This window comes from Zingiber officinale, chromosome 4A (assembly GCF_018446385.1).
Source record: "Zingiber officinale cultivar Zhangliang chromosome 4A, Zo_v1.1, whole genome shotgun sequence".
In the NCBI taxonomy this organism is placed as follows: domain Eukaryota; kingdom Viridiplantae; phylum Streptophyta; class Magnoliopsida; order Zingiberales; family Zingiberaceae; genus Zingiber; species Zingiber officinale.
In genome coordinates, this window is record NC_055992.1 from 133,105,196 (window position 1) to 133,129,072 (window position 23,877).

Consider the following 23,877-nt stretch of genomic DNA (forward strand, 5'->3'; position numbering starts at 1 on the left):
CCTAGGGGGAAGTAACCTTAGGTGGTGGAAGTCTTGGTGAGTGAAGTTAGACAGTGGAAATTATAGGAGGAGTTAACCCTAGGTAATGATAAAGTCTTGGATGTAGTCCAAGCATGAAGCCTAGTAGGTCGAATAGACTTACAAGAGTGTGACTTGATCCTAAGGGATTGACCTTTAGGTGGTAGACTTGGAGGAGGGACCTCCAAGCAAAAGGTAAGCCTAGTAGGTCAGGTAGACTTACAGATATATGCTAGGTTGCTTGTTTGTGTTTGTATGGTTATTTTATAGAAACTTGGAGCTTGAAGCGAAACAGAGAGTAGACAAATATAAATGGGTGAACCAGACTTGACTCGAGTTAAACTGGACCCAAACCAGTTCAGGAGACCGAATCAGCAGTTCATAGATTGACTGGTTTCAGTCTAGATTACTGAGTTGTTAGAAATGTTGACATAGAAGATGATGTGGCAAAAGATCAAATTTATGATTTGGATTAGGATAAGAATAAGCTAGATGATGTGGATAGAGATAAGACTTCATTTAGATATACCTTCATCTAGATAAGAGTTGATCCAGATAAGGATCTTATCAAACTCTATAAAAGGAGACAAAGTTTCTACGTCTAAGACACTGATTCTTCACTCTGCCAAGCTCTACAACTAGGGAAGCTCTAGGGGTGCGCTGTACTCAGGACTTCCGGATCGGCCGTCATCTTTTATTTGGTTTGTTTACTACAAGTTATACTTAATTTATTATTATTTGTGCTTGTATCGTAAATTGTAAGATTGGTTTCTCTGTCTCCGGAAAGGAGACCACTAGTGAGCAGACGCCTCCTATGATTAGACCTTGGATGTACTGATCCTGGGGGTTGTGAACCAAGTAAATCCCGTGAGTATTTTTTCTTTAAGTTTTTATTATATTTCACTGCGACTAACACTTTAATAGAAAGAACGACCGAAATCGAAGTGAAAAGCGATAAGTCGATATTCACCCCCCTCTATCAACACCACCGATCCTACAATTGGTATTAGAGCAGGAGGCTCTGATTGGACTAACCGTTGATGGAGCAAGCATACCATGAATTGAGGGGGAGAAGGGAAAAAAGATAATTTTATTTAATATCAAATTTTAAATTATATATTATTTGTTTCAAGTGCAGGGAGAGAGGGTACTATAAAAATAAATATTCTATTTATAAGAATAGCCTAGCACCACGGACAACAAAGGAGGAATCATTGCCAGGAGTTTTGAGGAGCAAAGACCACATTTAATGCTTCAAGTGGCAAGAGTTAGGACACTATAAGAATCGCTATAAGAATCGCTGTCCAACAAGAAAATTTACAAAAAAAATATTAGTAATTTTATATTTCATGCAAATCCAATTTTTTATAGTTATAATACATTTGAAAATAGATCTATAAATTTACATGATGATATGGTTTCCAAATATATCCCTATGCATGATAATTTTGAATTTTTCTGTAATAAACTATAAAGAAATTTGTATGGTAAGGTAGATTTAAAATTTTCAATTAATTCTCATAATTTACAATTAAATTTAATTAATAAAAATACTAATTTAAAAAAAATCAAATCTAAATAATAAAGATAATCAAGAAAATATAGATATAGATAAAATTAATCATAATTTTAATAAATCTTTTAATCAAGATAAATTTAAATTGGAGCAATTTAAATAAAAATTTAAATTTAAATAAATCTGGAAATAATAATTCTAAAAATTCAAACAACAATTCAAAGTTAATTAATTCTAAAACTTCAAATTTAATTAATTATGAAATTAATAATTTTTAAAATAAAAAATTTAAATTTAAATAAATCTAAAAAAATAATTTTAAAAACTTAAATTTAATTAATTGAGAAAAATCAAATTCTAAGAAAAATTCAATTAAAGAAAAGATAATATTGAACAATCCAAAATTAAAAATTCAAGATAAAGATAATTTAAATAATTTAACAAATTTAATTAAAAATTTAAAAAATATAAGTTAAAATCTAGATAAGATAAACTAGAAAATAAAAAATAATATAATAAATAAAAATTTAATAAATTCAAACCAAATGATAAAAATCTAATTTAAAGGCTAAAAACTTAAAATTAAATCTTAAAAATTTAGGATTAATTTAAATTATTAAAGACTTGACTAAAAAGATGACCAAGTCAAAATGAATGAGATTAATAAAATATCGGATAGAATATTTAATTCGACAAATTTAAAGAAATATTAAAACTTTGAAAAAAATTATTAATCAAGATAAAATTAATCTAATAAATACTAATTCAACCAGCCAAGATAAAATTTTAATTAATAATCAAAATAAATCTAAACATTCAAACTTTGATCTTAAAAATTTTAATAACACAAATTAAATAATGAATTAATCAATTATATAATTATAATAATTCTAATAATTTGTTAATTTTTAATCTTTCAAATTTAAATCTTAAAAATTTAAAACTAAATCTCGAAAACTCAAAAATTAAATCTATAAATTTTAATAATAGTAATTCAAATTTTAATGCCAAAAATTTGAATTTAATTAATTAAAATAAAGTACCCTTTAATTATGAAACAATAAATAATTCAAAATTAAATTTAATCAAAATTAAATTTCAAAAGTAAAAGATCAAATCTTAATTATAATAATTCAAATTTAAATGAAAAAATTTAATTTAATTTATTATAATAAAGTACATTTTAATCATGAAACTATGAATTCAAGATTAAACCTAAGAAATTTGAAACTAAAATAATAATAAAAAATTAAACCATAATTCAACAAAATAAATCTATAAAATTTAAACTCAAATCGAAATTAAAAAGTAAATGTCAAAACTAATTAATAAAATTTTACCCAATAAAATAAGTAAATTAATAAAAATCAAAATGTGTCAAAGTAGGTTGACACATTCGTGAGTTCACACGAGATGTATCAAATCGAAAATTTGATACATCAGTAGAAATCAACTATAAATTGTTTGATACATACATATTTGTCATGTACATGTATTATTTAATGTTAATTTATATATATAAATGTCAGTATTATGAAATCTAAATTTAGAGAATGGATAGAGTAGCTGATGCAAATATTTTTTTATGTGAAATGTAAAATTTAAGATAAATTCTGTCTATAGGGAAGCTGATGTGAATGCTCTAAGATCAGTCAACTGATAGATGAAAATCATCATGACCTAAAAGTTTTAAAAGAGGGGTTTTGAGGAGTTTTTCAGGGCCAGTTTTTTGAGATTTTAGAGTAAAGTATTATTGCATTTTTAGACCAACAAGAGGCAATTCTTAATACCAAAAAAGCGTTAAGCAAGATTAAGTCGTTGTTCCATATGCATTGCAATTTGGGTTAATCAAGAAAGTTAATTATTTTTCTCTTCATCAGGTTCATTCTATCAATTATTTTGACCTTTATACTATGTTTATTTAAGAATACGGATTTAAGAACTAAGGTGATGTTTGGTTGGTAGATTTCAGAATGAGGGAATGAAATGATATTGATAATTTTTAGGTTTTTTTTTCATCGGCTCAAATTGGACGGAAATCTACCTCCAGTCTTCTGCCACATCTCTATCTCAACTATGTGAGCTCACGGGCACCGTGCTAGGCGGATGCATGGGTTGACACCGCACGAGGTGGCGACGCACCGTGCAGCTCAACACTGCGTCGCGTAGCTTGACATCATGTGAAGCGGTCTCGCCTCACGCATGTCAACACTGCACGAGGTGGTCATGCTTCGCGGAGGTCAGCACGGTGCTAGGCGACCATGCGTAGTGCATGTCAGCACCCCACGATCATGAGCATAGGTGGCCCTGGGCCAGGGCTACCAGGGCTCTTGCCCAAGGCCCATGAATACTCCTCGCCGCGCCTTCCTTCCCTCGTCGAAGCGCCCTCACAATTCTCCTCACCAAAGCCCTCCTCACCGTGCCTTCCCTCCCTAGCCGAAGTGCCCTCGCGATTCTCCTCACCAAATCCCTCCTCGCTGTGCCTTCCCTCTCTCGCTGTGATGACTAGTCCTCTGTGCGGCTGAATTGACTCGTTACTTCTTGCTTCTACAAATCCTAAAAGGTCATCATCTTTGCTCTTCTATTTTGATCTCTCTTGTGTTTCGATCAAAATCACATCTTTCTCATTAATGGCCTCATGTCTAATATTAAGGCCTATTGTAAGTTGTGTTTTTTTCTTGGCACGAGGCATGCTTTTGATTATTTGATCTATTCCTTTTTGGCTAACTGCATATGTAGTTTGTTTGCATGATAATTAACTCATCGTGACATGCTTGGAAGATTTTTGCATCTACTGAGGTTAGTCTGCCACCAAGATTATCTATATTTCTTTTGAACTAATTGGAGTTAAATGATTATTATGCTATATACATTTGACAACTGTAATTTTGGTTTTCCTTGCATCAAATCATCATTGCTTTTACTTCAAGAGATGTGTGCTTGCTTTATATGTTTCCGTAAAATGTATTCTGTTTTGACAAATTGGATATTTAAGATTCGAAAGTCGTGAATGCATTCGTTACACTACTCAACAACATCTACAACTTCGTGAGGACACATCCAAATATTTAATTATTTTGATCTCTTTATCATATCATACTATAATCCTCAATGTCCTAATCCACTTAACAATTGCTTATTTTGATATGGGATGTGAGTATTTTCAAATTTTAAAAAATTGTATTCTAGTAGATTGTTCGAGAGATTTGCTTACATGCACATATCCAATCTTATCAGATGGGAGTATTTTCAAATTTTAAAAAATTGTATTCTAGTAGATTGTTCGAGAGATTTGCTTACATGCACATATCCAATCTTATCAAACTAAGAACAACACTAAAAGTAAGCAGACCAGATGAGTTCATATCTTATTATGTCTAAGCATTTTTAGTTCCTTTGAAAACCATTGGTGCACATGTAAATTTATGAGGTACTCTACCAATTGAGTTTTAATCCGTGTTATAGACCTTTGAACATAGAGAGAATTAATTTACTACTATCTTTTTTTGGAACCTTATTTTACTAATATATTTAATTACACGAATAAGGTCCTAACTCCTACATAATCAAATTGTGTTTTTTTATAAACTTACAGGATATCTGTGTAAGGTCTTATAAATAATGTCACTTTTTTTAGATAAAAATATTTTAATTTTTAACCACTCTATAGAATAAATGGTTTAAGTTGCTCAAACTCAAAGTGAATATATTTATGATATGTCTTCTTGTGTTTTTTTTGTTCTTCCAGATTCCTATGTTGATGTTGAAAATAAGGATTATGGAGGTAAGCTGACTAGGTTGCACTTTTTTTTTCATTGTCAGTATATCTCTTTGTATTTTTTAGTTATTTTTTTCCATTATCAGTATTCTTTTACTAAAAATTCAAGTGATTATTCTTTTTAAACACTTATTGTATTTGGAATGAAATTGATTACAAATAGAATTATTATTTTTGGATAATTTAATTGGGTAGGAATGGAGAAAAAATATATAGATAGTTTTAAAATTGATGCTTAATTTTTATTTTTATATTAGAATTATAGAAATTTGTGCGTAAATAAAAAAGGAACAACTGTCCAAAGATAAAAAAAAAATCTAGTTTCCTTATCTCATTTCTAGAAACAAAATTTTATAGATTATTACTGAGATTGATGAAAGGATAAAATTAGGGTATAATTAATAGTTTTGCCTAAGACCTTTGCATAACAAAGACCGGCTCTAACGTCTTAAGATTCCCTGAGGCCCTGGGCAATAATAATAATAATAATAATAATAATAATAAAAGCTCTTTAATATATTTTTAAATTTTTTGCTCAAGTTTTTTTCATTTGAATTTAGGATTAAGAATAATCGATTTTAAAAAAATTGATTTAATTTTTAAAAAATAAAATATTATTTTTATATGAAATTTAGTTTTCTAGCTTAATATTTAGATAATTTTTTTAACATTGTTAAATTATTTAATCTTTTTAGATATTGTTGAACATAAATAAAATTTTATCAATTTTAATTTTAAATTTTTTTTTCTGATGAAGTATTTTACTTTACGTTGTTTGGATAAAAAAAATCTCTGATTTATGTTATTATCGATGAAGAAAAAGAAAGAGTGAGAAAGAAATATTATCGGCGAGGACGAGAAGAGCGTTCTTTGAGAGTATCACCGACGAGAGAGCATAAACTTATAGAATTCCTGATGAGAAAAGAAAAAAAATACTGACAAGAGCATAAACGTAAAAAATTAATGATCATAAAAGAAATAGGCACGAAGTACGGGTGAGAAAATAATTAGTATTTTTTAGAGATATTGAAAAGCAAAGAGTTTATTAGTTTTATAAGATATATAATTAAAATAGAATAAAATCTTGGCAAGTAATTATGAGGAAATAAGATTAAATAAAATAAAATCTTAACTAATTGTAATAATAAGAAAATAAGGATAACTTGTAAGATATAAATAAGAATAATGAATTAATTGATAAAATGTAATTAATGAGTTAGCATGATATTAATTAATATTAATGATCTAATTTAATTTTTTTAATATCTATTTAATTATTTAATCAATAGACCCCATTAATATTAGCCGTAGACGATCAAGTCATTATTTTTCTTTTTTCTTTTTTCTCTCTTTCCCTCAAATTTTTTTCCAAGAGATTCTTTTCTCTCATTTTTCTTTTCCTCTTTTTGGCTTTTACTCCGCTATGCAGATTTTTTTTCCGCAAGGATCCCTTTCCTCCGCGACTCCAAACAAACAGAGCATTAGCCTTGTTTGCTTAGAGAGATGGAGATAGACAAGGAAAGAAAACATAGATGAGGGAAAGAAGATATATTGCATCGTGACTAATCATGACGCAAAAGTTCAATCATGGCCTCAATGATCACATCGCCGAAGAAGAGAATAATACACATGAGAATTATAATCTGATATCTGATAATGCAACTTCGTACGATAATACAACACAAGCGCACGCTAAGGGCATTGATAAGGAAATCATGCATTTATGTCCGCATTATGTGCTGCAAGATCGTTTTCTTCGCTTTTTTACTTTATAGCGCATTGACATCCAACATCAACTTACCGAGGCAAGAGAGCTTAGGCAATCAAGTGTAAGCTAAGGCGATCGCTAATTAGGGGATTAGAGGGAAGCAGGTTTCGAGCTTTGTCTAGGCCATCTCAACAATGACTTCCCTTAATTGTCCATCAACATATAAATTTGGGTAAACATTTGAGTTAATTCTGAAACCTCATTCTAATTCATGCATTGTCTCGCTTAAAATGTGCTGAATAAATGCCAAAGATACGAGTACATTGAAAGTCAATAATTCTAACTCACCACTCTTAATCGATTATTTAATTAGTTAATAATCTCATAAATAACTAAAATGAACTTCTAACTATATTAATTAATGGATAAAAATGAAAGGAGCTCCTTTTGTTGTTATCAATAATCACATGAGTACCCTTTTTTTGTTTAAATCATAAGAGAGTCCTACTCTATCAGTCTTTTTTGTAAAATGACATAGCTGTCATCCAATATAATATTCGACCTATTTTGATTTTTTAAATTAAAATCTTGAATCGATCGAGTAAACTTGCCTTGTTTAATAATATTTACATTGTAACAATTACAGTTTTATAACTATAAACCATAATTGTTACATTTCGCATGATATTATTTACGAAATCATAATTGTTATAATACATATTTGATTTGTTCATCTAATATTTATATTATAGTAATTATGATTTTATAGTTATTAAACATAGATTTATCTTGTTGATACAACTAGCCTATCAATTTAGGATTTATGCATATGACAAAAGATAATAATTCTGAACAACGTAGTTAAAGGTAATTATACCATTTTACAAGGGATTGATGGGGTGACCACTTTAGAAAAAGGCTCTTTTGATTTTTATCTTTAATTGATTAATTAAATATTGATTAATAATAAAATTTAAAAATATATGTATATATATTTTTCAAAAATAAATTTTAAGGCGGCAACTTTCCACGATCTCTTCTGTATAAAGGAAGCCTTTCCCTCGCCAAAGAGAGCATCTCGTTTCTCTCTTCTCTTTCCGCTCATGGCTTCCTTCGTCGCCCTCCTCCTCCTCCTCCTCCTCGCGTTCTCTGCCCTCGCTGCCGTCTCCGCCGTCCCCTATCCGGACATTCTGATCCTCTCCAAGCAAGACGGGACTGTCTCTGGCCTCAACGACGAGGAGGTGAGAATGCTCTACCTGGAGTGGAGGGCCAAGCATCGCCCCGCCGAAAAAGCCCTAGATCTGGACGAATACCGGCTCGAGGTCTTCAAGGAGAACCTCCGGTTGGTGGAAGAGCACAACGCGGCAGCTGACCGCGGGGTTCACGCCTTCCGCCTCGGGATGAACCAGTTCGCCGATCTCACCAACGAGGAGTTCCGGGCCAGGTTCCTCGGGAACTTCTCCCGGCTGAGGAGATCCGCCTCCGGGAAGATCAGCAGCCGGTACCGGCTGAGAGAAGGGGACGATCTGCCCGATTCCATCGATTGGAGGGAGAAGGGCGCCGTCGTCCCAGTAAAGGATCAGGGCCAATGCGGTGAGCTCAAGTTCGATATATTTTACTTTTGTTCGAAGAACATTTACAGTTCCCTTTTTCTTTGCCTCTTGTTTTGATTTTTTTTTTTTTTAAAAAAGGGGCGCTGTTTGGAGTAACTGGCATGGGGATCTGATTCTAACTCTTCCTTAGGCCTTATTTTGTGGAAATTTTGCTAGATTTAGAATTTCATTTACTGATCGTATCGAAATCTTGATCCATGAACTCACCAAACGAAGATTGTTCGTTTGCTATTAGTACTGTAAAGAACAAGTAGATGTTTACATAGGTGTTGAGTTGGTTTGTGACGGATTTCTAACAAGTTATGGCAAGCCAACGATGAGATGTTGTTAAGTACTTGGTTTCAATGATCTCCATAGGTACGCTAATTATGCCTTTGGCGGTGTTTACAGGAGATTGTTGGGCGTTCTCTACAGTTGCTGCCGTCGAAGGCATTAACAAAATCGTCACTGGTAATCTGATTTCGCTGTCGGAACAGGAATTATTGGACTGCGATACTGGCAACGATGGCTGCGATGGTGGACACATGGACGTTGCGTTCAAGTTCATCATCGACAATGGTGGCATCAACAGTGAGGAGAACTACCTGTACACGGGCGAACAGGGGACTTGCGATACCAACAAGGTGATCTATTGACTGACTAGCCATTTGCAGCTAGAGACACTTCATGTTTTGCGATTGTGGATGACTTTATAAATCTCGTCTGGTGCCTGTCTTTCTCTCGCAGGTAGATGCTCATGTTGTGTCAATTGATTCGTATGAAAATGTTCCTTCCAACAATGAGAAGTCTCTCCAGAAGGCCGTGGCAAATCAACCCGTTAGTGTTGGTATTGAAACCGGAGAGAATTTCAAACTTTATGATTCGGTAAGATTCATTAAGATGATTAACTTTTGGTTATTGCATTGGTTTGAATCATCCAATCCGGTGTTTTCCTCACAAAAGCTTGTTTGTGTATCTCATCATCCTTGACGAGTATTTCAGCATATTGTTCAGTTATGAATGGAGTCATTGCTATCGTTGAAATAATAGTAAGATTGAGTAGAATAAATCTAAAATAATGCTTCTTGTATTAATAGGAATTTCCGTATTACCTGATTTTTATAAAAAGTATTTACATACACTTCTTTTGTCATATAAAATCACCTGATCATGTCAAAAGTCCATTGCAACCTTCAGTTTTGAAATTTCTACCTCACAATCTTGAGCTTATCTACTCATTGTTTTCGCAGGGAATTTACACGGCCGACTGTGGAACTAACTTGGATCATGCTGTGACCATAGTAGGCTATGGCACTGAAAATGACAAGGACTACTGGATTGTGAAGAACTCATGGGGTGAGAATTGGGGGGAGTCTGGTTACATACGAATGGAACGGAACATTGCAGAGAGGTCTGGCAAATGTGGTATTGCCTCGATGGCTTCTTACCCCACAAAAGGAGGGGCCAACCTGCTCAACAACCATGCTGCTGCCTCTTCTTCTTCCTCTGCGCCTTCCCTTGCCAAACCTCTTACCGCTTGCGATAGCTACTACACCTGCTCCGGCAGCACCACATGCTGCTGCATCTACCAGCAGGGCAATCACTGCTTCACTTGGGGGTGCTGTCCGCTTGAGGGGGCGACCTGCTGCAACGACCACTACAGCTGCTGCCCCCGTGACTACCCGATCTGCAGCGTCGCCGATGGCAACTGCCTAATGGTAAGTCCTGCTGGATACATGAAAATTATTATCTAGTACTTTTCTTATAATCTAGAGATTATAGTAGGAGTGCAAGCTTATAATATTTGAGTTCGAACTTAAAAACATATGTAGGATTCAAAAATACAAATAATTTTAGCTTGAGATGTTTGAATATTTATTCGAGCAGAATAGCCCGAAATGACTCAAATTCGAGTCCAGATTATTCAAACCTTAATTGAGGATGTTCAACCTTAAATTGTGTACAACCTAATAAAATTAGATAGAGTTTGATTTGAGTTTGGCTCATGAGCGATTCATAAACAATTGAACAAAGTATAATGAGCTCGAATTCAGCTCAAAAAATTATTGAATTTATTCGAATTCAGCTCGAATTTAGTAATTTTAAATATAAATCAAATATTTTTTAAGTTACTGCATGATCATTGATCATTAAAGTGTTTGGGGGTGAAAATGGTCCAGCTATTGGCCAGTTAAACATGCCTCTGTGTAACCAACTACATCAATGAGTCCCAGTGCTTCTGTCTTTGTCACCTAATTACTTGCTTATCTGATTCCATTGACAGAGCAAGAACAGTCCTCTTCGGGTGAAGGCTTCTACACGCACTGCTGCGATTCCCAATTGGGTTTTAAGTGGCTCAGGAGGTTTGAAGAGAAGTGCATGATGAGACTATAAGAAGCAACTCGCTACAATATGTATCATCAAATAAGATCTTGTACCTTTTCTGTAACTCCGAGATCATGTACTAAGTAGATCTTGGTTTTAGTTGAATGATAATAATATTGCATCCGTTGTGATGTTAATTATCAAGTATCTTACTTTGCTATACAAATGCCATTGTTGTTCCTTGATAATTTGTTGGACTCATCATAATGCAAGGTAAGTCATATATATAAAAGGAGAGACAATCATCCTTTTGGTATGCAGTATTAGCAGTACTTCATGCTCACTTAATCTAAGCTAATACACTTATCATGTCATTTAAAGTGTCTATTAACTAATTATATTTTAATGCTGATCTAAAATATTAAAACCCTTACCTAAGTTTAGAAAGTTTTTCTCTTAATTCACAACATAAAATGTAGGTTTAAATTCTTGCACATGACAAAATAATTCATAGTTTCTCTATTAAAACTTTGGTCATGTCTGTTATATTATTGAAATTTTTAAATGAATTATTTGTGATTCTTGAAAATATTTGGATCCTTTTGTAAGATTATAATTTAATAAACTCAAAACATTTATTTCCTTGCCAACATTATTAGAGCACGATCCTTTGGATCGTAAAGTGCGATCTAGAAGATGAATCAGTTCATTTATAGGGAGAATTTTATAGATCCTATCTGTTATATAGGTGGGATCCATGAAATCGCACCTATGAACGACCCCTGATTCAGGAGCAGACTAGGGGTCGCGGTCTAGATGATCTCGTCTGATGTTATCATTACTGCTTCTGTCACTACATCTACATGGCCATCATTGCGCACTATTGTCGCTGCATGCGTCCTAGAGTTATGGTACTATGGTAGGATATTTGATTATCATCCAGATATTTATGGTTCGATCTCCGGTTATAGCCTATTTGTAGGTATTTTTTCTCCGAATGAGGAGTGTAATCAAAGGATGTTGGACTTTTAGGATGATCGTTGTACCCTTTCTAATTTATTTGCCGACCGATAAAAAATTTTAATAGGACTGAATCAATCACTTTTATGAATAATTAATAAAGTTAATATAATCAATAAAATTAACTGGATTTATGACTATTGTTGCTGTATGCACTTGTTTTAGGACTAAAATGAATCGAGTATTAAAATAATTGTTTAAATTTAATTTAAGTTTTTTTAATGAAGTTGAACTCGAATTTGATTTAGATTTGGCTTGAGATTAATTTATTTATAAGTTATGGATTCTCAATTCAAATTTATTTAACTATTTAAAAATTCTATAATTTAAATTTATTTAATTAATTATTATAAACTTATTTATTTTATTTATTTATCATATTTGAAGAGAGTTTTAGTTATCAAGTTTTACTCCTAGAGTTTAGGTTTTCCTATAGTATTCAAGATTAATAATTATATATATATATATATATATATATATATATATATATATATAATAGGAGTAAAATCTTATTAGCTTAAATCCATGATAACTCAACCCCTAAATCTTAAAATCTTAAACCCTAAATCCATATAATATACCCTGTGATGATCTAAAATTGTTAATCTTGAATACTATAATCTAAGAGGGAAACTTACGTGGGTGTAATCGACAAAGGTTTGATCGGGTACGATCATGATTTTGATGTGTGTCAAAGATTTTAAGTTAGGTTTCATATATGTTTGACATGTGTGGTTGAGTTATGCATGACTTGGTAAAATACACATGAGGAGTTCATCCTATGGCTAGAGTCCTTGAGATTGGTGAAGGATGGTGCATTTGAGGGACCGTTGGACGAGGAGCAACAGAGTGGAGCAGAGGAAAACAGATTTCAAAGTAAAGCGAAGGATGCATGGAGAGGAGCTGCGGGCTCGAGTGCATCTGAGGGACGAAGGTTGAGGAAGAGGGCTTTAAGGGTGACTCCGGAGAGGATGAATGTGAGTGTGTAACTGAGACTAGTCGACTGATGGAAGTGTTAGTTTACTAGTCCAGTCGTTCGCTCGCCTAGCAGTGACCAGTTGATTGGTACTATTACAGTCGACTGGTAAGTGGCCGTTGGTGATCGTTGGTAGAATCCCTGATTCTGCGAAGTAGTCGTTGGCTACATCCAATGGTAGCAACAGTCGATTGATGAATGTACCAGTCGACTGGTGCACAGAAAATGAGTTGATGTGTGATCAACTCTTTCTTCTCTATATATAGGGAGCTTGGGGTATTGAAGGAGGTGATTGATTCTCGCTAGAATTCTCCTAAGTCACTCCCTCAAGCTTCCAAGCCAATTCTCTTCCTCCTAATCTAAGGCTTCATCTTGTAAAGAGGAAGAGAGCCTTATGAGAGGTTTGCTCCATCGAGAAGGAGAAAGCATTAGTCGGAGATTGTCGGAGACTAATTCAACGACGGATTGAATGATCGTCCACCTTAAGAACAAGTCATGGAGTAGGAGTAAGAAATCTCTGAACCACATTACATCGATCTTGTTAGCGTTTGCTTTATCTCTTATCTTATTTTTATTGTTATTATTCCACTACGCAATAACATTGTAGGAAGGCAAACAATTTGGGGGTGACTAAGCTATTCAACCCCCTTTCTAGCTAGCCACCGATCTTCAACAACTTGAACCCTAGAGGGAAAATCTTATTGATTCAAACCTATTGTAACCCGACTCCTAAATTCTAAAATCTTAAACCCTAAATACATATAATATATCCTAAAAATAAATTTAAAATAAAGAAAATAAAGAAATAAAGAATTGAAGCCCCTGGATTTGATCAGACGTCTCAACGATATTGAAAAAAAATCCCAAGGCACTTTCATACGCACGAATTAGTAAGAATGGATCCACAACATATCATATATATATATATATAATAAGAACATGATCATATATGACATAATAAATACACATACCAATATTTGTTTAGCACACACGATGTAATAATCAATAAATCACTAGGGATTAATAACAGATCTACTCGTAACACCTGAGAAATAAATATAACAGCATGTACATGTATAATAAATGAACATGTATGGATCATGACAAGATCTCAAACATATACGACATGCATCTGCAACATGAGTAGCCTACTCAACTACAAGAAATGCAATGTGTAGAGCCAGATAATGATTAACATGGGTATCATAAAGCCTAAGCATATGCTAGTACATATAACAGTAATAAATCATCATATGTGAGAGCAACGCTCCATCACAAAAATACATCATATATGAGAGCAACGCTCCACCACAAACAAACCATCATATATGGGAGCAACGCTCCACCATAAGCAACACATTATATGTGGGAGTAACGCTCCACCACAAGCAATACAAATGACTAAGACATTTAGCTATCTAGCTAGGAATTACGCGAGATGACTCTACCACAGATAACTTGTGACAGTCCAAAATGCCAGAGCCCTTGTCTGCGTGAGATAACTCTACCACAGATAACCTATGGATAGCCTAGGGTATAACAACCATTGTCGATTGGCTCTGACCTTAACCCACAACGGGAGAGAGCCCTGGTTGATAAGATATATGCAAATCCAGATGTATAACAAATCACTGTCAACTGACTCCGACTATATTGAAGCAATGGTAATCAAACTAACCTATACCACAAGGGAGCAATGATTGTTAAACTAGCACATACCATAAGGAAGCAATGGTCGTCAAACTAGCTTATCGGTGGAGCAATGATCGTCAAAGTAAATCATATCGTAAGGGAGCAATGGTCGTCAAACTAGCTCATACTGTAAGGAAGCAATCGTCGCCAGCATGTATATATTGCAACGATAAACATGATGTAAATAATCATGATACCAATACAATCATCATCAATGTAACAAACTCCATCAACATAAGTACAACCAGTACATGACCAATCTATCACCTAAGTCTATAGATATGAAAGATCCAACAGGTGTCCGCCATCCAATATATATAATAAGTAGTAACACCTATAGCACACACTAGATACGTGCACACACAACAACATAGGTATAATCAACATGATCCTCCAATAGTACACACCAGACATTTGCGCACACACCACATGGGTATAATCAATATGATATCTCGAATAGTATACACCAGACACATGTGCACACACAATACAAGTATAATCAATATGATACCTCCAATAGTATACACCAGACACATACACAACACATGTATAATAAACATGATACCTTCAATAGTAAACACCAGACAAGTGTGCACACACAACACATATTTAATCGACAAGATACCTCCAATAATACTCACCATACATGTACGTACATACAACCTAGTATAATAAATAAGATACTACCAATTGAACATGCCAGGCGCGTGTGCACATCCAACAAGGGTATAATCAACATGATACTCCCAATAATATAAATCAGACATATGTACACACACAATATAGGTATATCAAGAAAACATGATCTATCTATCACATGTTTCTATATGTATGAAAAGATCCAACAAGTGTCTATCAACATATACAATACATAGCAATACCTATACACATGTGTACACTAACATATACATAATTAGCATAATAACTCCTATAGTATATGCCATACATGTGTATACGCTACTATATATAAACAATCTTAATACAAATTCCTATCATACACACCATACACATGTGTATGCTACAGAATAAGAATATCAAATAGTGAGACTATATAGACAATAAAGAGATCGTCTCAAAGATTAAGCATATAAGTATCAAACATAGATATAATACGAGTGGAGTCAAGATAAAGCAACCTAATCCATTTGATAATCCATGCATTAAGTTTAATGAACTATAGAGGCTAAGGAAGAAGTACCCACCTTATAAAGCAACCGCTTCTATATTGAGATGCTCATCTTGAATCAAAGTCCCAAATCAAACATCTAGCTTCCTTCCTCTATGGTGGCAACTCACTGTGGCCAGCAGAGGCACCTATTTGGACTAGTTGTTGGTGGAGCAACAATGACCGGTGCAAAGTTGGCAGTGTGCAGGAGTATGGTGCCCTCTTGCTTGTGGTCGGAACAACTCTGAAGAAGCAGTGGAGCTAGAGAATCACCACGGTTGGTCTTCTTGGTTGACAAGAGGATGGATGGCCTGAAGGGAACCACAACTATGGCTACCATCATCCACCTCCCATGCTCGCACAGTGGGCAGCGATGTAGATGGACAATGACACAACCACCTAGTCGGAGATGCCCACGACGGAGGGAAAGAAGGGGTGACCGGGACTCTTACTCGATCGGTGGCTGTAGCATTGCCAATCCAGGCTCGCTCACAGGAAGGCTGCGATGGATCGAGCTAGAGCACAACTCAACCGATTGAAGGGTGGAGAAGGCGGTAGCGGAGATCGACGGCGGCTGCAACACATGGCACCAGCGTCTCAAGGTTGGTGGCTAGCTATGGCGATCGGGGCTCGCTGTTGTCGGCGTCGAGGCTCGGTGGTCGACGGCGATGAAGAGAGGCGATGGAAGAAGGAGATCGGGAGAGGGGATGGGAATCGGCGGCGTGCGTGTGGTGAAGGAGATGCGAAGAGAAGAATCGGGAGAATATATTAGGTTTTATATGGCTTAATTAATGAAACTTAGGGTTAATAAATCAAAATACTAAATTTATATCCCAATCCACTCTCACTTAAAAGATAATTTAAATATATTTTCTCAAAACCTAATTAATTTATCCTCTTAAATAAATCAGACTCTATTTAAATCCTGAAAAATTTCTAAAAACTTCTAATAAGATTATTTCTCATATAATACTTATTATTTAATTATTATATTTTACATCACATACTTAAAGTAATCGTCCCATTAGAGAAAAATCTCTGGTAGCATGTTACAGTTAGGATTTAATCCTTAAATACATGATTAATTAAAATCATTCCCTTCCTACTGAATCACTTAATTGTTTGTCGTTGCTCATTATTGTTCCAAGTTATCATCATCAATGATCAACAAATTTGTTTAGTTTCCTTCTCCGTACACTAGGATTCCTATTTTTTCTCTATTTTTCTTAATCACCTGATTTTTCTTTTAGTGTTCGGGATTATCCATCCAAAGCGATTAACGTCCTTAGATGGCCATCATATTAGAAGAGAAATATTCTACAATATGTTGTAATTGAGATACCATGGTGAATATTATCATGAGTAGAGAGGTTATCTCTTTCATAAGGATAAAAGTCTTCAAGTCGTGATAATATCAAGCATGTTAAGATGCAACACCTAGGAAAGTTTTATTAATTAATTACAATAGTTTGACATAAAAAAAGTATTTGGATGTAGTATACACATTTTAACCTTAAAGATTACTTAAAGTAAATTTACCTTAAAAACCCAACAAGGGATTTTTTTTTGGATATTCATCTACAAGTAGAGCCTATAGGATCTATAACAAATCCACTCTAAAAATTAAAGAAACAATAAATATCATTTTTGATGAAAATATTAATAACAATTTAAATAATGAAATAATTTATCTTAAGAAAATCAATAATCAATCTAATTTAACAAATCAAGAAGAAGAAGAACAACTATCACAAACCGAACAAATAGTAAAAATCAACTCAAGAACAATACGTCTAAATCCTGATCATCCAATTGAACAAATAATAGGAAATCTCAAGTTAAGAGTTCAAACTCGATCATCCTTTAGGAATTTAAACCAAATAGCACTAATATCTAAAATTGAACCCAAAGTAATAAACGATGCATTGTCTAAACCTGACTGGGTAATTACAATGCAAGAAGAGTTGAGTCAATTCGAAAGAAATCTGATTTGGGACTTAGTATCTCCACTAAAATATAAGTCGGTAATTGACACTAAGTGGGTCTTTAGAAATAAATTAGACGATAAAGGAGAAATCATTAGAACAAAGCCTGACTAGTTGCCAAAGGGTTTAGTCTAGTTGAAGGACTTGATTACGATGAGACTTATTCCCCCGGTAGCTACGCTTGAATCCATAAGGTTGTTGCTAGCCTATGCAGCACACAAAGAAGTTAAGTTATATTAAACAGATATTAAATCTACATTCCTAAATGAGCAAATTAATGAGGAGGTCTATGTAAGTCAACCACCAGGTTTTAAAAACCTAGAATACCCAAACTATGTTTTTAAATTAAAAAAGGCACTATACGTATTAAAATAAGCACTTAGGGCTTGGTATGAAAGATTATCCAGCTTCCTAAATTTAAAAGGGTTTAAAGAAGGCCAAATTGACCCTACACTTTTTATAAAAACCCTTGACTCAGACATATTCATAGCCCAGGTATACGTAGATGACATAGTATTTAGATTAACCAACTCAAATTTTTTAAAAGAATTTATAACTTTAATGGAAAATGAATTTTAAATGAGTTTAGTTGGAGAGTTAAACTATTTTATAGGACTATAAATTAAACAAACTAAAGAAGGAAACTATGTACATCAAAGTAAATACACAAAAGAACTAATTAGGAAATTTAATATGGAAAACTCTAAAGAACTGAAAACACCCATGGCAAGTAATATAAATCTAGATAATGACCCAAATGGTAACTCAGTTGACTTAAAATACTATAGAAGAATGATAGGTAACTTACTACACTTAACTATAAGCAGACCTGACATATTATTTGTAGTAAGCATGTGTGCTAGATATCAAATATGAGCTAAAGAATCTCATCTATCAAATGTTAAAAGAATAATTAGATATTTAAAAGGAACCATAAATGTAGGAATATGGTATCCAAGAGCATCACACTTTGAATTAGTTGACTATTCTGATTTAGATTATGCCGGCTACAAGTTAGATAGGAAGAGTACAAGTGGAGGATATAAACTACTAGGATCTTCTTTAGTTAGCTGGTTTAATAAAAAGTAACATTGTGTTACTTTATCTATTACTGAAGTCGAATACATAGCAAAGGGCGAATGTGTAGCTCAATTGTTATGGATGTCCCATACCTTAAAAGATTTTAATTTAGAATACAAAAATATGAAAACCTTCATTGATAATATAAGTTCTATAAATCTAACTAAACATCCAGTACATCACTCTAGAACAAAACACATAGAAGTTAAACACCACTTTATTATGGATCATGTCACTAAAGGGAATAGAGAACTTAACTACATTGAATCTAAATCTAATCTAGCTGATATATTTACCAAACCCGTATCTGAATATGGATTTAGTAACTTAAGATGACAATTAGGAATATGCTTTATAGAGTAGTTTTCTTTCTTTCAAAATTTGTTTTTTAAAATATTATTTATTAGTTTTTAAAAAATTTATCTTCAAAATTTCTCTTTTAAAAATTGTTTAAAAATATTCTATCTTTGTGTAGTACCCTAGGACTTACCTTAGAATTGCATGCTCCTATAGTTTTAGCAGCCATTATCTCACAAGCACAATAGGATTCCTTGCTTGTGTATTATGAAATATAGAATGATATGAGATGAATAGGACTTAGCCTAAGATTCCAGATGCTTATGTTAGTTCATCACTATAAATATGAGTTTTAAACAAAATACATTGATCAATTTAAGTAATCTAATTAGTAACAAACTAGTTAGAACTAAAAGCTCAAATTAACCAACCTGAGTCAGTAATGTCGGGATGTATACTATAAGCCTAACTTTTGTATGAACATCTGTTTTGAAATATTTTGAAATGAGAATCACTTTGGTCAAATGTCTGCATTTTATATTTATATATATGTTGATGCAGTTGTCTATTTAATTTATATTATAGATAACATGGTGTGTGGTGCCAAACAGAAGATCATGTTATCGGTTCCTTATAAATTATAAATAGTAGCTCACAACCAAGATGGATAGGGACAAACTATTGGAATGGTTGCAGTGTAATTTGGTATTAGTTTGTCTTGACTATAAATTTACACTAGTACACTATGTGTGTATTGAGCAGGACCATTTGAGGTTGTTCGATTTATACTGACTATATAAAAGAACATAACCTCTGTTATTATGGATGTGCATCCTCTTAATCCCTATATAATAACAAGCACGTATACTTAGTATTTATTTCTTTAACTTATCAATGAGTGAGATTTATTCGTTAAATCAATAGGCCCGATGAGTTAGGAAATAGTACTATTCATATGGTGTGTTATTGATTATAGAAGGAATCTGTGTCATAATTATTTAGGTTGATGATGTCCCTTTGAGGAGCTCATAAGGATTATCATGTAAACCTTGCAGGTGGACTTAGTCCGGCATGATAATAAAGTTGAGTGGTACTACTCTTGGAATCAGATGTTAATTAATTGAGTTATCAATAACTCATTTAATTAATGGACATACGATATCTTAAACACATGGAGTTTAACGCACTCATGATAAGAAGGAGCCCATATTATAATATGCGATTGGTGCGGTAGTTTAATAATAACTCTTTAGTGGTATGTGTTATTATTGATGGACTTGGGTTGGGTGTTTGGGCCGAACACAGGAAGCCCAAGCCCATAAGGAGACCTAAACCAATTCCTCCTCTAGGTCCCTGTTGTAGTCTCTATATAAAGCCTCGCATCCACCCATCCATAACTTGGTTTGGTTTAACTTAACTTGGTTTGGTTTAACTTAACTTGGTTTGGTTTAGATTTTTTCTAAATAAAATTTTGTTATTTTTTCTTTCTTTGTAACCGACGACAAGCCTATAAAAAGGAGTAGGTGGTGGCCCCTAAAACCTAACTTTCTAATTTTCATATTTTTCTCCCTTCTCCTCTTCGTGGCCGACGCCCCTCCCTTTCCTCCTCACCTAGGGCCGACGTCCCTCCCCTTCTCCTTAGCTAGGGTCGATGCCCTCTTTATCCTTGGTGGCCGGGCTCCCTCCTCCTTGGTGGCCGGTGCTCCCTCCTACTTGGTGGCCGATGGATTGAAGAAGAGGAAGAAGAGGAAGAAGAAGAGAAGAAAGAAGATTAGAAGGTGCTGTTGGTTGCTACTTGGAAAACCTAGAGGTTCCACTGTATAAAAATTTTGTACAAAGGTCTGAACCTTTTCCTAGCTACCATGTGTTCTTTTAAATTAAATTTTGGATTGCCTACGGAACTTAACACGTTTGATCCAAAACTTAATCTATTTGTTCTTTTAGGTTTTGACTTGGATCTCCTGCGGAACTTAACACGTTCAACCCAAGTCACCTTAAGTTATTAATTTCATTAAATATTAATTTCCATAATTGGTTCCCAGTACTGACGTGGCGAGGCACATGACCTTCTTAGATATGGGAGCAACCACCACCGACTAGACAAAACCTTTTATAGAAATCTAATATTTAATTTCCTAAAATAACTTTAGGTTAACCAAAAAGAACAATCAAATCACAAGGGAAAAAAAACAAAACAAAAGAAAACAACTTCGAAAAACATATTCGAAATACTAGAACGTAAGCCTCTTGTATTTGGTATTATTTCCATAAATAACTAGCATGATGCGGAAAAGAAAAATTACTAGTTATACCTTCTAGAAAGACCTCTTGATCTTCTACCGTATTCCTCTTCTAACCTCGGACGTTGTGTGGGCAACGATCTTCCGAGATGAGAAACCACCAACCACCTTCTTCTCCTCCTAGCTAGGTTCGGCCAACAATAAGGAAGCTTCACCAAGGAAGAAGATCAAAACACCAACCAAGCTCCAAGAGATGCTAGCTTTCTCTCCTTCTTCTTCTTCTTCTCCAAGTAGTATCCGGCCACCACAAGAGCTCCAAGGGGAGAGAGAGGTTCGACCACCACAAGAGGAAGAGAGGAAAGGATGATGATGGCCGGCCACACCAAGGAACAAAAGAGGGAGAGAAATAATAGAGGTTGTGTCTCATGAAGGCACCCTCACCCCTTCTTTTATATTCCTTGGCCTAAGCAAATTAGGAAATTTAATTACAATAAAATTTCCTTAATTTCCTTGACATGATTTAATTGAGAAAAATAAAATAAAATTTCCCCAATTAAATTCTAATGGTCGGCCACATCATGAAATCAAATTAGATAAGTTTCAATCAACAATTAAAACTTCCTAATTTGTTTCCGGAAATTTTAAAATTAAAATTTCTCTTCAAAATCTCTTCATGGTTGATAAAAAGAAATTTCCATAATTTTAATTTTACAACATGTGAATAATTTTTAAAGAGAAAATAAAATATCTCACCAATCTACAAATAAGGAAAGAGATCTAATCTCTTTGTTTAATCTTTTGTAGATCTTTTACAAGAGAGATAATTTAATTTTAATTCTCTTTAATAAATTATATCTTCCACATAATAAAAATAAAAATTAAAATTCTTTTTTAATTTAATTTGGCCGGCCCCTCTAGCTTGGGTTCAAGCTAGGGCCGACCACCCCAATTTATACCTAGGCCGGCCCTAGCTTGGTTCCCAAGCTAGCTTGGCCGACCCCCTTTAGGTGGGTATAGAAGGTGGGTGTAGGTGGGTATAGTACTCTATAAATAAGAGGCTACGATAGGGACCGAGAGGAGTAATTGGTTTTGGTCTCCCGATAAAATTAAGCATCCCGTGTTCGCCCCGAACACACAACTTAATTTTATCAATAATAATTCATTCCACTAGAGAACTATTATTGAACTACCGCACCAATCCCAAATTACATTTTTGGGCTCCTTCTTATTATGAGTGTGTTAGTCTCCCTGTGTTTAAGATATCGAATGTCCACTAATTAAGTGAGTTACTGACAACTCATTTAATTAATATCTTAGTCCAAGAGTAGTACCACTCAACCTTATCATCATGTCGGACTAGGTCCACCTGCAGGATTTAACATGACAATCCTTATGAGCTCCTCTTGAGGACATTATCAACCTAGTATCTCTAGGACACAGTTTCCTTCTATAATCAACAACACACACTATAAGTGATGCCATTTCCCAACTTATCGGGCTTATTGATTCATCGAACTAAATCTCACCCATTGATAAATTAAAGAAATAAATATCAAATATATGTGCTTGTTATTATATTAGGATTAAGAGCACATACTTCCATAATAACTGAGGTCTTTGTTTCTTTATAAAGTCAGTATAAAAGAAACGACCTTAAATGGTCCTACTCAATACACTCTAAGTGTACTAGTGTAATTATACAGTCAAGATAAACTGATACCTAATTACACTACGACCTTCTAATGGTTTGTTCCTTTCCATTTTGGTCGTGAGCTACTGTTTATAATTTATAAGGTATTGATAACATCATCTTCTGCATGTGGCACCACATACTATGTTATCTACAGTATAAATTAATTGAACAACTACATTTATCACAAATGTAGACATTTGACCAATGTGATTCTTATTTCTAGATAAATGTTTTATACCAAAAGCTAGGCTTTTAGTATACATTCTAACAATCTCCCACTTATACTAAAAGACTAAGCTGCCATATCTGCTGCCATACATTTGATTCCCATGCCTTTCAAAAAGCTCTTGCCTTAAGGACCTTAGGTTATCATCTGATGCAATCTAGGCGACAACAACTTCTCCTTGTTATACAATTCCTCGTATTGGGTATTACTTGCGCTCTATTGTGTTTACTTGCCTTATAGACTCATGGTTTCTTCGAGTTTGCTATTGCACCATTATTATTACAATAAATTGTAATAATCTTTGGACAAACTAGAAATCATATCTAAGTCTATCTTGAGGTTATTAAGTCATTCAGCTTTTATGGCTACCTCAGAGGCTTACCATATACTCAGCTTCTATGGTGGAGTCCAGAAAAACACCTATGCTTATCACTCTTCCATAGTTATGACTTTTCCTCCTAAAGTAAACACAAAACCCCGAGGTTGACTTATTATTGTTCCTATCCGATTGGAAGTCAAAATCCATGCAACCCACAAGAACCAAATTAACTGCCTTGTGAGCTAGC

At 33.9% G+C, this 23,877-nt stretch overlaps 1 protein-coding gene and 1 long non-coding RNA gene across 2 annotated transcripts; one reads left to right on the plus strand and one right to left on the minus strand.

Moving 5' to 3' along the window:
- Positions 1 to 8,081: 8,081 nt before the first annotated feature.
- LOC121971320 (oryzain alpha chain-like) lies at positions 8,082 to 11,144 on the plus strand. Its single transcript, XM_042522518.1, has 5 exons — positions 8,082 to 8,613; positions 9,024 to 9,256; positions 9,360 to 9,497; positions 9,863 to 10,330; positions 10,897 to 11,144. The coding sequence occupies exons 1-5, from the start codon at positions 8,124 to 8,126 to the stop codon at positions 10,993 to 10,995; spliced, it is 1,428 nt and encodes a 475-aa protein (XP_042378452.1). The 5' UTR covers positions 8,082 to 8,123; the 3' UTR covers positions 10,996 to 11,144.
- LOC121971321 lies at positions 9,965 to 16,565 on the minus strand. Its single transcript, XR_006109107.1, has 2 exons — positions 15,828 to 16,565; positions 9,965 to 10,337 (listed from the first exon to the last, which is right to left on the minus strand). It is a non-coding gene; the product is annotated as an uncharacterized LOC121971321 (long non-coding RNA).
- Between the last annotated feature and the right edge of the window lie 7,312 nt (positions 16,566 to 23,877).